The following is a 14,897-nucleotide window of genomic DNA, read 5'->3' as shown; positions in this document are numbered from 1 at the left end:
AAACTTGCTAATGGAAGAACTCCGTGTTCTTGCTTTCCTTCCTCTGCGTCGTGAGGCTCCAGAGCATCGTCAAGCTCAAGTTCAATAAGCTGAGATAACGGACCTACAATTCGCTGATTCTCATGAACCAAACCGTTTCCTTCTGCAGTAACGTTCTTCTCTTTCTCATGTTGGGAGTCGCTCCTTCCTAAAAAACTCTCCGACTCAGTATGATCTTCGTCTTTTGTACCCAGTGATCTCTTCTTTCCAAACAAGCTGGAGAAGAAGACTGACACAACTTTCTTCGGAAACTGATATCCACGTTTAGTCCTTCGACTTCTGCTGTGCATGGTTTTGTCCATCAACCTGGGAATCTTCATGCTTAGCTTTGAGTGATCGCGCATGGCGATGCTAATGAAGTGAGACGAAGAAGAATTTGATGGAATGTTAGCTGCAGCAATAGGATTCTTGCATGCGTTTGGGTTTTCTTCCATCGTGTTGTGTTGAGCTTGGAGGAATTTGAAGCACATTATTGTGGGTTATAAACTTGCACAATGGAGTTAAGAAGTGGGAAATTACGGTAGAGACGTGGGAGTGAATAATGCCTTATTTCGAGGGATTTACAAGGTTCATTCTCTTCAAATGCTCAGGTAATTTAGCCCCACGTCTTACAATAAGTAAATTTTTCTTATTTATTTCATCTCGATTTATTAGCTGGTGTATTACCTCCTCTGGGAAAAATTAAGGAATTAGGACCTTTAAACTGTAGGAGATTGGCCCATTAGTAATTGTTTTCTATTTCAAAAAATATATATGATATATCTGATTCCAAATGAAGCAATTTTAGGCCTGGAGGACGATTAGGAGGTTGAGCAAGGGAGAAAAATTTGAACAAAATGTGCTGATTATTATTCAACAGTGCGACAACGAGCCAGATACAGCTTACTTATACATGCAGAGGAACATTGTGAAGTCCGCCTAATAGCCTCGATGATATCTCCCAACAATCTGGCGTGGCAACTAACCTGACTAGCTAATATATAACAACTCAGCTCAGATAATTACGTGTTAACCAATTAATCTTAATACTGTATTAATCTACTAAAATTAATCAAATGCCTTTAGTCCGGCATTAATTACTCATTTTTGTGGTCGACATTCAGATAACTAAACAAGTGAGCTTTATCATATATCAAATTCTATTCATGACTCGCAACTTCATTCATCATATTTTGAAAAACTTGATATTTTCTTCCCCCACCTGCAGCATTTATTGTTCATTATTGTATCCTTTAATTTGAGTATGAGAAGTAATTTTTGGTTTCTACGTCATTGTCGCATGGGGGCCACAGAACATCTCATGACAGGTACAACTAGAGAAGAGTTGCAGAGATTGGTGACTTTTGTGTGTACTTCAACATAATCAATCTCTCTACATGGAAAGGACCCATGTACTATTGAGAAACATATCGCGATGCTGTCTTCAATTTGGATTTACTTACAGATTCAAGCCGTTAGCAAACACACCATTAGAACTTATCTACTAGACCACGTTTGTTGTCAGTCGGTCCAACAGCTGAGCACAAGCCAGAATCAAAACTTACAACAACCACCAACACACCTATCAAACCATCTCAACCTCACATCTGTGGTATTCAACCACCAACAAAAAGGTAAAACCAAACATGCTCACACTGCCAGGCAAAAATTATACTAATATTTACTATGTTACTAAAATATTAGACAATTACTATGCTGTCACTGTGGGTCTGCTAGGCCTTTTCCCTTCCATGGCATCTTTCTTCCTTCGGCAGTTTGCACAGAGGAACGGACCTTCCCACGGCTTAGATGCGGTCGAGAAGAAAGGGCCAGAGTTCACTGATAAACCATCGCCAGGAGGTTGATCCACCTGGCAGACTGCGCAACGGAAAATCCCAGAGTTTGCATTCAAAGGAAAATCCTTACCAAGCCTGCATTTTCAGCAACAAACTTGCAGAGTCAAGATTTAAAACTCAATCCCATCCAAATTGTATGGAGAGAGGCAAAAACAATTTTCATCCTACCACTTGTCACACAAAACGCATGGATGCAGGCATTACGCAAATACGTATAGTATACAGATCTAAATGCAGCAGTTATGGGCTGGACAAAGCATCTGTTACTGGCGTAACGTACCTTTCTGCAAGCATTGCAGAACCCTCCTCAAATAACTCCTCTACAACTCCCACAGCAGACAGCTTATTACTAGCTTTGTTAGTGGAGTTCTGAGATTTCTTCCCAAAGAGAAGTGAAGTTATCATATTATGTTTCTTTTTCGGAATTGGTGGTAATACAGGATGATCTGAAGGAATAATGTCTACAACAAGGCAAGTTGTATCATCCTTCAGTCCCCTCGACCTTAAAGCCTCCTGGAGAAAGGAGGAACAGCAAAGCATTAACACAAGAACATAATTGGACGCCTCTCAAAGTGATAGAAAGACTGCACCTAGTATGCATCACCTTAACTACCAGCTTTGCAGCAAGCTCTGCAGGTAGACCCCGACAAGACTTGGCAGCCATATCAGAAGATAAGGCATCCCAAATGCCATCAGAAGCTATGATAAGTCTTCCACCAGCATTTGAAAGCTGAGTAACCAAGAAAATGTTTGAAACTCAGTACTTTCACATAAAGCTCAAGGTTATATACTCTTAAGAATAAAACTGCCTCACCTTTACTTGCTTAACATGGGGAATTGGCACAATAAATTCTCCGACATCTGTGTCACCAATCGATCTAGAAAGACATAATCCGCCAGGCCAGCAGCGAAGGGGTCCTACCTGTATACATATTTAGGAATTAAAACAAATGAGATCAAGTAAGCCCTGCTTATAAAGGATGAAGTAGATTGTGCCATACCTCATTGCCTCCAAATACATTGAGTCTTCCTACTTCACCACCACTAGCAGTGACACGTTCCCTCTCTTCTGCATTCTCTTCCAGTCTGTGATCAACTGTCAGAAGAGATACTACACCTCCCTGGGTATCTAATATACATCGAGAATCCCCAACTGATGCAACAGTGACAGTCCAACCATCAACCAGAACAAATGTTGCTGTAGTCCCAGAAGTCTCGCCTGTAAACAAAATTAGATTGTCAAAATGAGCATGCGTTAATAGTCTGAGGATCCACACAATGAAATATAACTGGAGGCCTTCGTACCTTTTTGCTGAAATTCTATGTCAGTTTTCACAAACCCAACAACTAGAGCCCGAGGAAGAGCTTGAAGCCACTCATCTCTGCTGATATCTTGTGGTATTGCACTCATGACATTATTAAGTATATTTTCCTTTGCAAAAATAGCAGCTGATATACCATTATGCCCATCAAAGATCTGCCAAACGAGAGCCAATAGTAAGTATCAGTAACAAATGCTGAGAGAAAATGGTAATCAGCCTGGTCATAGAGAAGAAATGACACACTAATGCCAGTCAACGTATATAATAATACAAGTACACGAAGATTGAACAATACCGCAAATACAGAAAACAGTGTTGATGAATCCCCAGGAATCCTCTGGCAGTCCGTCTTGATTAAAAAGTAATCCTCCCCTTTCTTTGCCAAACCAGCCTGTCCATACCTCACAAAAGGTTTTTCAACTTTTTCATTCCGGAGCTCGCGGCCAATCAAAGTTGCCAAAGGAACCGGGGGCGCCTTCGTCCTTGGTAATTCTGTCTTACTCATCTTGGTCTAAAATTCAACATTTCTGGAAACCCACTGAAGAAACCCTAATAATCAATCATAAAATAAATCATTAACAGGGATATCATTGCTGGTAGATCGAAATGATCCGGGGCTTCTTTTCCTGGTCAGGGCTTATACTGTTAGTACTTTCCACAGGAAAGGAAATGGCGAAATCCAGCTTATGAAACGACCTAAGTATACCATCACGCATGATTTAGTTCTAAAATAAGATCCATTAATTTCAGCCGCCTATGAAGCAGAATGCCATACTGGGGACATAAATCTAAAACCATGGAACACTGGTGATATACATTACAATTTAGATAAAAGACAAAACCATACTCCCCGAAACAAGGTCCGCAAAAACTTCTCTGTTTAAGTCAATTTTATTGGGGCAAAGTGAAATATCAGAATAAATCATGATCGGATGATTCAGCCAGAACAGTTAATTTCAAACCAAGGCATTGACAAATATCACAAGTACGCATCCAACTTCTAATTCACAAAAATCAAACTTTAACAACTTTCTCGGAATGCTCCGAAAATATTCCATCTTACGACATGCATATCCACAAACCAATGAAGCTGCATTTTAGAAAGGAGAAGGATAGTAGTAAATCCATCGAAGGGTCCTACGTGATTGGTTGGATTTGAGCAGCATTTTATAATTTTCTTCAGACAAGAATCAATTGGTATGAAAGTTCGGAATGAAAATGATAAAGTTAAGGGAAAAGGTAAAAACTGAACTCACAAGTGAGAAATGCAGCAGATCGAGGCGGACGATTCAACATTGTGGATTGGCCGTATCATACATGTTAACCCTCCAATTCTAGAATCATTTCCAGGAGCTGAGCTTCAGATCAAATGCTCATAAACCCTAGTAGCCCAAAACAGAGAGAAGCAACTAGCAAGAGAGCTTGCCTGTGATATGATTGGTAGAGAAATCCAGAGAAAGAGAGGGCGAGAGGAAACGCGGAAAAGAGGCCCTTTGGGCAGAGGATTCCGATAGTGACATTTTTGTCCTAGTCTTCGTGGTAATATACGGAAGCACAATGCCCTTGCTCTAAATTACATAAATACCCTCGTACATTTCGCTTTTTGAGCTTCGATGAATACCCTCGTATAAGGTAAGTATTCGGTGACTTTATTTATTTCGGCCAACGCAATAAACTGCTGATTCACATAATATGTGTTTCTAATTAAACACCGGAGATCTATGGTAGGATTTAAAATTCGTTGTTCATATTTTAACTATAAAAATAATATTTTGAAACAAAATGGTTGAAATATTTTGGGGTTTAGTTTGGGTTAATTGGATAGTTTGTGCCCAAAAAATTGTATGAGGATGCCGTGAATATGAAAGGGGATGAAGATTTATCTCAGCAAAATCTTCCTTTGAATGTGGCAGGCGCAGTAGTGGGAATACCCTCCACTTGTCTAGTTTTCTTTTACCCGATATATAAACTATATAGACACACGCGCCAAGAAAGAACAAAAGTTCATGTGTGGGTGTATATATATTAGTTTTGAATCATCAATATAGTTAAATTATCTTTTGGAAGAATTATAATGAGGCTTTAAGAAAAAATAAAATTTGAAATTTTAAAATTTTAAAAATTATCATTTTTTATTTTGAAATTTATTATTAAAGACTGTTTAAATTGTTATTAAAAAATTTTTATAATTTTTTTTTATCTTTTTAACAACACGAGCAGTTTAGGCCGAGAAATTTGAGAAGGGAGAAGAGAAGAGTTGGGAAAAAGATGGCAGGGAGTGAGTTGGAGAATGCAAAAAGGGCAGGAAAGGGAGAGAGCTGCAAAAGTCAAAGGCCTGTGAAAACACCCCCCAAAAAAAAAAAAAAGGATTTCTATTGGCCTTTGATTGTCTCTTACAACCAGACTACCAGTTTATCTGTTTTCGTCTCATATTGCTCCACTAAGAGAGTGTTTGGATAAAAACAAAACCATGGTTTCAGAAGTGTTTTTACGGATTACGAAGTAAATATGTGGAGGAGGTTATCTCGTTTTGCGAAAAAGTGCTTCTGAAACCACGGTTTCAGAGCATCCAAACAGGTCCTAAATTATGATTCTAATTTTATAATATAGAAGAAGAGAGTGGGAGAGAGGGTGACGTAGCCACGTGGGGCTGGACCGCCCATGGCTCCGAAGAATTCGCCACACAGTGACAATGAGGAGCCAGCTGGAAAGCCCATCATCTGCGTCGCCGTTCGCTGCTGGGGCCTTCCCCCGCCTCTCAACTTCCTGTAACTTCCGTTACAAGCCGTGCCCATGCGCCCCGCCTCCGCCGCCTCTCTAATCCGCCCCTCCCATAGAGCCGGGAATCAGGGCCGGCCCGGCCCTCCAGGGCCGGCCCTTCAGGACTGGCGGGCTTAAAAGGGTCGGCCCTCCAGGGCTGGAATTTTAAAAATACTCTAATTTGCTAGGCCCGGCCCTTAAGCTCCAGGGCCAGGGCCGGCCCGCGGGCTTTTGGCCCGTTTAAGAAAAAATACTATTTTTTATATTTATCATATTTTTTATAAAAATAAATCAATGAAATTATTAATAAAAGACATAAATATGAATAAAATTAAGTCATATATAAAATATCATCATATATAAATATTCATCAACATCTAAGAACATCTAAAACATTCATTAACAAGATAACAACATCTAAAAGTTTTATCTATAATGCAATTGTGCAATAAATAAACACTATTATTAATCTTTTGAAACTTCATCATCACTATAATTAATTACTTTTCTTCATAAGTATACTTTTCTTTCGTAACAAAAATATCAAGTTTTTCTTCTTTATAAGAATTTTATTTTTAAATTTTGCAATCTAACTATTTTTTTACTTTAATGTGAGAAACATTGCTGTTAAAACTCATGAATTTCTAATTCAAATTATAGAATCACAAGTTATATAAGTATAAAAATATTCTATTATCAAATATATATATAGTTTAAAAATATCAACGCATATAATATAAATCAAATCATTATTAAAGTCCAAATTAACCCATTTTTTAAAAATTTAATTGGATAAATTATTATCTAAAACTAAATTTACTTTTAAAATGATAATAATAACTAAATATTTGAAATATTATTAACAATGTAAAAAATTAATAACATTAATATTATATAAAAAAATTTTAAAAATAAAAAAAAATATAAAAGGGCTTAAAAGGGCCGGCCCGTGGCCCTCCAGGGCCGGCCCTTTTAAGCCCTCGGCCCTCCAGGGCCAGCCCTCCAGGGCTTATGTTTCATTTTAAGAGAAAAATATCAAGCCCGGCCCTCATAATTTCAGGGCCTAAAAGGGCCGGCCCGACGGGCTCGGCCCGTTTTCCCGGCTCTACCCTCCCACCCTCTTTCTTTCTTTTTTGGGGCAAAAATAAAACGTCCCTTTTGACCCTTTCATTTATTTATCTTTTTAAGAACTATTTCAAATTTTTGCGATTAATATAACCTCGAAATCATTGCTGATTCCATGCTTTTATAAATAAGACGCTTTTTTCTATTTTTCGAATAAATTATTTTTAAGTTCCTCATACGCAATAAAAATAGTTAAAATTTTGTGTTTTACATTTTTTTTTTAAAACTACCATTTTACCAATGTTTTCCAAGGTTGTCTTTCATTAATCCTTTTACAGGAGAGAACGTCAACGACTGCCTTCCAATACATACGGCAGTTCTGGAGAAAAACCTTTTCGGTGGGCCAAGAGAAAAACCGCGATGAAAAATTTCTCGGACATGACTTATAATAGAGACACGAGGTAGTGATTTTTTTATATCAATAATGTGTAGGAGCAAGCTGATTTCTCCCAAAAAAAACAAAAGAAAAGAAAAAAATTGTCATTTCACATTGGCACTAAGGTCAATATTAGGTGGCTCAACTAAACTTAGCATTGAAAAGGTTTTCATAACGTGTCACTCAAATCCTGTAAGAACATTACAGAACTGGAGTTATTTAGTCTATAAAAATCACATTAATCCTATAAACTTTGGAGTTTTCTTTTGCCTATAAGATCGTATAAATTTACAAAATCCAACCCCCCAAATACAACTTTATCTTCTTTTCCCCCTTCTTTCCCAAGCGGCCATGCTCCTGCTTCAAAGCGCAAGAGGAGTATTTCTTCCTTCTTTTCTTTTCTGGGTTCAAAAAAAGGCCACAAAAATCCGGCCACTAAAACACATTGATTCCAACAGGATGTAAAAGATCTCACGTTCACCACCAGAGAAGCCGAGCAACTGGTTTATTGCTCCTCCAACGTAAAAGGAAAAATCCCCTCTCTTTCTCTCTCGCGCACAAAGACTCAAGTTCCATCTACAAGACATAACTACATGAACATCAGAAAGGCAAAAGGCAAGAATTAATGAAATCTTACACAAGGATGCTGAAATAGCTACCTCACTTTGCATTCCCGGTTCTTCTTTTTCCATCAATAGGACTTGCCTGCTTTCTGGGTTGACTCATCATCAATTGTTTCCTTGACGGTGCAGGGATCAAAGATGGAATCATGCTCCTGTTTGCAATTACAGTTATAGGAAAGGTTAACTAAAGTCAATAGATTGTAGAAGAGTAGAAATAACATAAAACTATAACATGCAATAGATTTGAACTGTGATTAAGAGGAGTGATTGATTACCTGGCTTCTGCGTTCTTTACTAGTTTGTGATGGGTGGTGGGTTTCTTAACTTTAGAAACTATTCCATTGATTTTACTGGCTGGTTTTGGCATATGTAATTGCCAGTGCAAGTCTGATTCTGAGGAATCGCTAGTTGCAACCTCAAGCGGATCATCAGAGTCATCTGTGGTGGCCATGTCATAGTCTTGGCTATCCTTTTTATTCAATGTAACTTTAAAGGAATGTTCCGAGCATATTTTTGAAGCGTCTGAAAGAGAACTAGGACTCAGCAAGGGAGAAGATTGTTTACTTTCTGCTTCCCACTGACCCACTAGGCTATCATCACTTGTTAAGCTGTCATTCCTGTTCACCACGATCTTTTCAACCCAGTCCCCAGAAACTGACTCTCCATCCTCTTCTTTACTGTTCATCCTCTGACTACTTGCAGGTGGCCAGGGAGGTGAATGCATGATCATGTCCTGGAGATCTAAGCTTCGTCGTTTCAACTTCGTTTTGACTTTCTTCTGGCTCTAATCATAGTTCATATACAAGTAAGCTTCGCCTCTGAGATTAATTAAAATATAATTTGGACGTGTCTGGTCAACTCATTCTCTAACATGTCATACTTTTGAGGTGTCTAGTGATGATAATTTCCAATTTTAGATATACAAATTAAGAGTTAAAGAAAATGAAGGAGGAAAATTTGATTTCAAAGTTACAAATCCATATTACCTCCACGCTACCAGAATCGTCTTGGGGTTTCCTATGACCTCCAGATTGCGTAGTAGAAGACTTGAAAGATTTGAATTTTGGGGCATCCAGACTACTATTCACAGAATGTGGAAGCGGTTCATCTTCTCCTTCCTTTCTTGCCAGAGCTGCCTTCAAACCAGCAATCTGGCAAAGATGACAGTAGTAACACTTATAAACTATGGATACACGAGTGGATTATTCTTCCAGATATAGTATAGAACGCATTTCTTAGCATTATGTGATTGAGAAATTGTAAGAACCTGTTCTTTAAGCTCTTTCACTTCTGAACTCTCTTTGTTAGCTCGAGCAGCACCAAGTTCAACTGTGGAGACGCGTTCTGCAAACTTGAGTGTGCTGAGTGTTTCTCCTAGAGCATCAGATTCTGGGCTAATATGTACAAACATGAGTGTCTTGGCTTGCCCTCCTGAGGTATACAGAACTTAGCTCATTATTCATAGTCACAGAAAATACCATATTAGCCACAAAGAAAAATGCTAGCGAATAAAAGAAATCATACCAAGAGAATCTTGAAGCAGTTGAGTAAGTCTACTATTCCTATAAGGAACATGCGCTTGCTTATGAGCCAGCGAAGAAATGACGTCTCCTAAGGCAGCAAGTGACTTGTTGATATGTTGAGCCTCCTTGAGCCTGTCACCTGTGACCTCGGATTTATCGACCCTCTCACTTCCTGCCAGGTCAACGAGATGCATGCTGCCACGAAGATGGCTTCCTGATGTCATGTCCCTTCCTTGAACATGAACTGTCAGGCAACTGCGATTATCACACACATTTGAAGTTAGTGTCTTGGAAAAATGTTATTTGTACTTCCAAGTTAGACTCAGAGTGCACCTATGAGAACGACTACTCCGATCATTCATAGCAGTAGCACTAACTGCTCGATTCTTATGTCCTAGGTCCATCAAACGTAAGACATCGGAAGTTGATGAAACGGGGACGAGGGTTGCATCTGGTACATTAATTCCGTTTTGAGAACTGTTGCGAATATCTAACTTACGTAGTTATTAAGGACAAACAATAGATGAATGAGAAAATCGTCTTAGAAATGACTCCCACATATAGTTCCTTTTGCAAATAAAAAAAGAAGTTCGAATAGAGGGATATTTTTTGTTGCCACCATCTGTCGCTAGAAGATCTCTGACTTGGTCATTGTAGATCTCAAGCATCTGAACGCCAATGTCGTAGGTAATAGTGTCTTTCCTCTGCTGTGACAGTAGAAAAAGATCTCTTAATGCCCTATAGTTTACCCCCACGGTTTCCTCAGTAAGATCATTTGGTCCGGACTGCATTAATTAATACATGAACTAACTTAGTTAACATAGTTCTCACAAGTGATGGAAATTAAATTGTAACAGCATGGTCAGAATGTCTCACCATAGTATGAGTCTTTCCTGAGCCAGTCTGGCCATAAGCAAATATACAGACATTATAGCCATCCAGAACAGAACGAATAAGAGGCTGCATGTCTTCAAAAACTTCAGCTGCAGAGGAAAATAAGAGTGATAAAGACAGCTTACCAGGCAGCAAATGATTGTGATCACAAATTAGATGAAGACCAACCTTGGGTTGCTGTAGGACCAAACACTCTGTTGAAATTAAACGTTTTCCTCCCTTCTTTTCCATACTTGGAAGGTGCTATCATTGAGATACTTCCTTCCTCTATGCTACCAACAGAGCCAGCATTGTTTGCTTGCCCAAAGAACGGTCGAACTCGGCAGTATACCCTAATATTTCCTAATAAAAATAAAATAATTTAATTGAGAATCCAAATAGCAAAGTTAACAATTATAATTAGAACATCGGGACCACTTGAATTCCACCTTTCAGGTCCTGCAGTTGATTGTATAACTTGCGATTTTCTTCGAGAACTCTCCTATATCCTGAAGCAGCAGAAGCTAGGCTACGCACATGCTTACCTATTAAGGGTAACTAGTAATTAGATAGGAGACTAAAACTTTAGTCCAAAATTATTGAATATCTACGAGGGACTTTAGCAATACGCACTCAAAAAGATGAAATCTTCCTGGTATGCCATTTGTAAGGAGTGCATCCCTGATTTCGTATGATGGGCAATAATTTTCAAGCCCTATAAAATGGGGACATCAGAATTTTATGGTCTTTTACCTCACTATGTTTCAAAACATGTTTACACCAATTTTAGTATGCCCCTGGTGCAAGTTACCTGGATCTCTCTGTGTTGTTGTGCTAGCAACTTTTGTTGGTTCTTCGAAACATGGATTCTTGTTACTTCATCACTAATATGGATTTCTTTGTGTTGTTGGGAAACCAACTTTTGCTGCTCGTTCAGAGCTTGGAGTCTTGATTCTTCACTGATATAGTGATTTTCATTATAGCACTCTTCTTGCTTAGGCTGCACATCTTCCTTTTCTTCCGTCTTCATAATATATTAGACAAAACAGTCACGTTGTTGAGATCTTGGCAATGCGTCTTAGACGAACAATATTCAAAGCATGCATTTGAAGGATCCTATATTGAATCTAATAATTTTACCTCCTCATCCTCAGAAGCAAGTTTTAAAATCGAGTCGTGTGTTTCAGATTCTGCGGCCTTATCTTCTGGATTTGTTTTCGACTACCAAATTTTTGAAAAATTGTCAGAAAACCCAATCAGATTCATGGACACCAAGAGTTGGAGAAAATCTCTATGGATAAAAAAAAAAAAAGGAGAAATGTGCAAAATTTCTTTGCAAAAGCATATCACTATATATGAAGTTGAGCGAAATTAAAAAGAGCTTGATGTCCACCATTTCATCCTGTATTAATAGGCGGCGTTCAAACTCCTCGGTGACTTTGCGAAGCAGGGACTCCACTACCTGAAAAAGAGACAGAGAGATAAGAAAGAGATAAATACATAAATTTAATCAAAGATGAATAGAGGAAGATGGGAAGAGTGCTTGAGCTACATAAATAGTACGAATTATTAGTGTACGTGGTACAACAAATCGGCTGAAACTTTATGCTTTGTTAAAATCTAATGCATATAATTATCGTTAAAAAAATTTATTGTAGATGAAGATGGTGATAATAATGTAAGTGCAGATTTAGAAGAGTGAAAAACCCTTACGTTGATAATTTCTTCAGGCTTCTTGTCGGACAAATATTCCCGAAGTAGCACATTCAAGTTTTGAATTGAACCCTACAATTCAAGCCAAGTCATATAAATATTGGTTATTGGTTCACGTGCGGGCAAAACAATTAATTAATAAAAGGCATAGCTCTCTAACCCCTTCGATGCGATCATGGCCGAGATCACTGCATGTAAATTGATCACTTGTGGTTCTTGTTAAACTGGAGAGGAATTGTTCTGAGTTTTTGCGTAAAAATGGTCTTCCAGAAACAAGCGGCTTTATATTCCCACCATGTTTCCATGAACCCATTTTTCCTCCCTCTTTCCATTCACTATATGCCTTGATTGCCAAGACACAATCCACTAACCTCGCCGATTTCCCTCCCTGGAACCATATCACAACTGTTATTGATTTCATTCAAAGTAGTTAAAAAAACTTTTCAGCTTATACAAATAAGCACCTGCTCCAAATCAGAAGCTTGAAAGGTTGGAAGCCCCATTTCTTGCAAAGCCACAAGACAGTTCCTCACATTTTCGAAGTACTGAAATGCAGATAGTGCAGCGGCTCCATCATCGGAATCGCAGGGACCTTCAACTACCTAACATACATATAAGTGCAATAAATGTCACCGAAAAGAAAAGGATGTATGACGCATAAAAAAGTTCTACTGAATCATACCTTGGGTACCACTCCAGGTTGAATTTTGTTAAGAACATTGCAAAGGATTATGCCACTACGCAGACCAATCCTGAATTCTTCTTCAGAAGGCTCAGCTGGAAACTCTTTCCCTCCAACTACTCCATTTGCCTTTCGTAGCCACCCAGCTGCTTCATACCTTCTTAAGCCTGCAAAATAATAAATACCATCTTCTGTTACCTTATCGTGAACATCTTATATCAGAGCAAAAGACCTTCCCAAATTAGTAGCTTTTTTGCCAACTATGGTGACTTCAGAAACCATGTACTGGTAGTTCTATTTTACTACTGCATGTCATGGAATTCACACTAGGAATGATCATCCTTGTTTTTTTCCATTATTACCCTCAATGTTGAGGGCTTATGGATACAATTCAAAGCGAAGATTTAGCAGACATGCTTTGAGAAATTGCAATTTCAATTGAAACCAACATGCTTGGTAAAGAGGCGCAATGTATTTTATGGTATTAATGAAAAATATAATTAGAGGTATTCAAAACTCTTATAGTCTTATGCCACTAAAAAAAAAATTGAATTAATAAAATGATATTTTCATATTAAGATCACGTGCTAAAGTTGAATGTCAAATTAATAATCAGACTATTAGAGTAAAAAAAAAAAAAAAGGAAGGACAAATGAGGAATTGAAAAGATTACACACAAGATGGTTCAAGCTTCCTTGACGTCGTGTTGGTATCACTCCATCGGGTCCCGTGCTGTTGAAGAACATCTTCAACAACAGATAACACCGAAAATGGCAATACCTGTTCTGCGGCCATTACTACTCACCAAGTAATGAGGAATCCAAACCACCAGGAGACTCAGGATCTGCTATAAATGCTATGTCATCCGATAAACTGAAACGAAAAGCTCCGTTCATGAAAACCGGGGGGGAACAATGTGAAGCGGAAAATGGGATTGGAAATAAAAATTCTCAGCTAGATTTTAAGGGAAAGAAGAAAACGAATAAAGATGAAGTAAGATCGTAATAAGAGGTTTGATGTGGAGTTATAAAAGAAGAAAACAGAATGGGAAGAAATTGAAGAAAGCGAGAAGAAAGAGAATGGAGGTTTGAATATCGTGATCCTTTCCCTCGCTTTCTACGTGTTTTTTGAGTTTTCTCCCTCTCAAGTTATGTTTCTAATATTGACCCAGAAAAGCTGCACCGAACCTATTTCCGAGCCTCTCGCTTGGTGGCTTGCGGCTTATTTATTCAACGGCCGAGAAAATCTTATTTTCCGAAATTTATTATCTCCTTCTTAAGCGAGTGATGTGTATAATGTACTAGCTCTATTTATCACTGTAAATATTAAATAGAAAGTGTGAAAGGGTAAACATTAATTTAAAAAATTATTATTATTATTAACCAAATTTACTAGGGGTGTGTTTGTACTGACATGGTAAAAATAACTTTCATTCCAACTACCTTCTTACAAATTGAAATTGTAGTGAAAATCAATTAGTATAATATAATTTATATTTAAATAAATTTTTGTAAAAGTCAATCTATATAAATTTGTTTGGATAATACATTAAAAGTCATTTTCAATATATTAAAATCTGAAAAAAAAAGGAAGTAAGGGGAAAAAGTTGCTTTAATATTAAAGTGATGTTTAGACCCAAAAAAAATCTCAAAATCATGTCAAATATCATTTTATCGTTCAATTAATTTTTTATCCCAATTAATGTTGGAAACTTCCTAACACTGGAGGAAAATATTAAAGGTGAAAAAATATATAGATTACTTGAACTTAACAGCCGTGATAAACTAGGAATTGTTCGTTCACCCAAAAAAAAAAACTAAAACTTGTTTTAATAGTATAAATTTATAAACTTAAATTCAGGTCTCTCTCCAGGAAAAAAAAAAAAAAAGGCCCAGGAGTCTAGATTTTGCCGTTATCATCCATATTTGCTCTTATCCGTTTGGATCAGTAAAATGCCCTCCTTTCAAAATTTTAATTATACCCTCTCTTTGGCGGGAAAGCTGCATGTTAACGGTCTAATAAGCTA

General features: G+C 37.7%; 2 protein-coding genes across 2 annotated transcripts; both read right to left on the bottom strand.

Moving 5' to 3' along the window:
• Positions 1–1,389: 1,389 nt before the first annotated feature.
• On the bottom strand, positions 1,390–4,660 carry LOC114735920 (probable protein phosphatase 2C 5). The gene is made up of 8 exons (XM_028923708.1): positions 4,453–4,660; positions 3,492–3,745; positions 3,180–3,351; positions 2,876–3,093; positions 2,689–2,796; positions 2,479–2,604; positions 2,155–2,387; positions 1,390–1,949 (listed from the first exon to the last, which is right to left on the bottom strand). The coding sequence occupies exons 2-8, from the start codon at positions 3,699–3,701 to the stop codon at positions 1,730–1,732; spliced, it is 1,287 nt and encodes a 428-aa protein (XP_028779541.1). The 5' UTR covers positions 3,702–3,745; positions 4,453–4,660; the 3' UTR covers positions 1,390–1,729.
• Positions 4,661–7,636: 2,976 nt separating this feature from the next.
• Positions 7,637–13,666, bottom strand: LOC114735917 (kinesin-like protein KIN-14I). Its single transcript, XM_028923704.1, has 20 exons — positions 13,549–13,666; positions 12,872–13,038; positions 12,654–12,791; positions 12,350–12,577; positions 12,190–12,261; positions 11,870–11,938; positions 11,617–11,697; positions 11,288–11,500; positions 10,926–11,034; positions 10,666–10,839; positions 10,480–10,586; positions 10,212–10,388; positions 9,937–10,100; positions 9,605–9,858; positions 9,348–9,511; positions 9,054–9,231; positions 8,356–8,851; positions 8,122–8,232; positions 7,933–8,033; positions 7,637–7,647 (listed from the first exon to the last, which is right to left on the bottom strand). Exons 1-20 carry the CDS (start codon positions 13,664–13,666, stop codon positions 7,637–7,639), a joined length of 3,132 nt encoding a protein of 1,043 aa, XP_028779537.1.
• Between the last annotated feature and the right edge of the window lie 1,231 nt (positions 13,667–14,897).

This window comes from Neltuma alba, unplaced genomic scaffold, assembly GCF_004799145.2.
Source record: "Neltuma alba isolate B1F8T4 unplaced genomic scaffold, ASM479914v2 tig00013260_pilon, whole genome shotgun sequence".
Taxonomy (NCBI): Eukaryota; Viridiplantae; Streptophyta; class Magnoliopsida; order Fabales; family Fabaceae; genus Neltuma; species Neltuma alba.
This window is presented reverse-complemented; position numbering and strand designations above follow the sequence as displayed.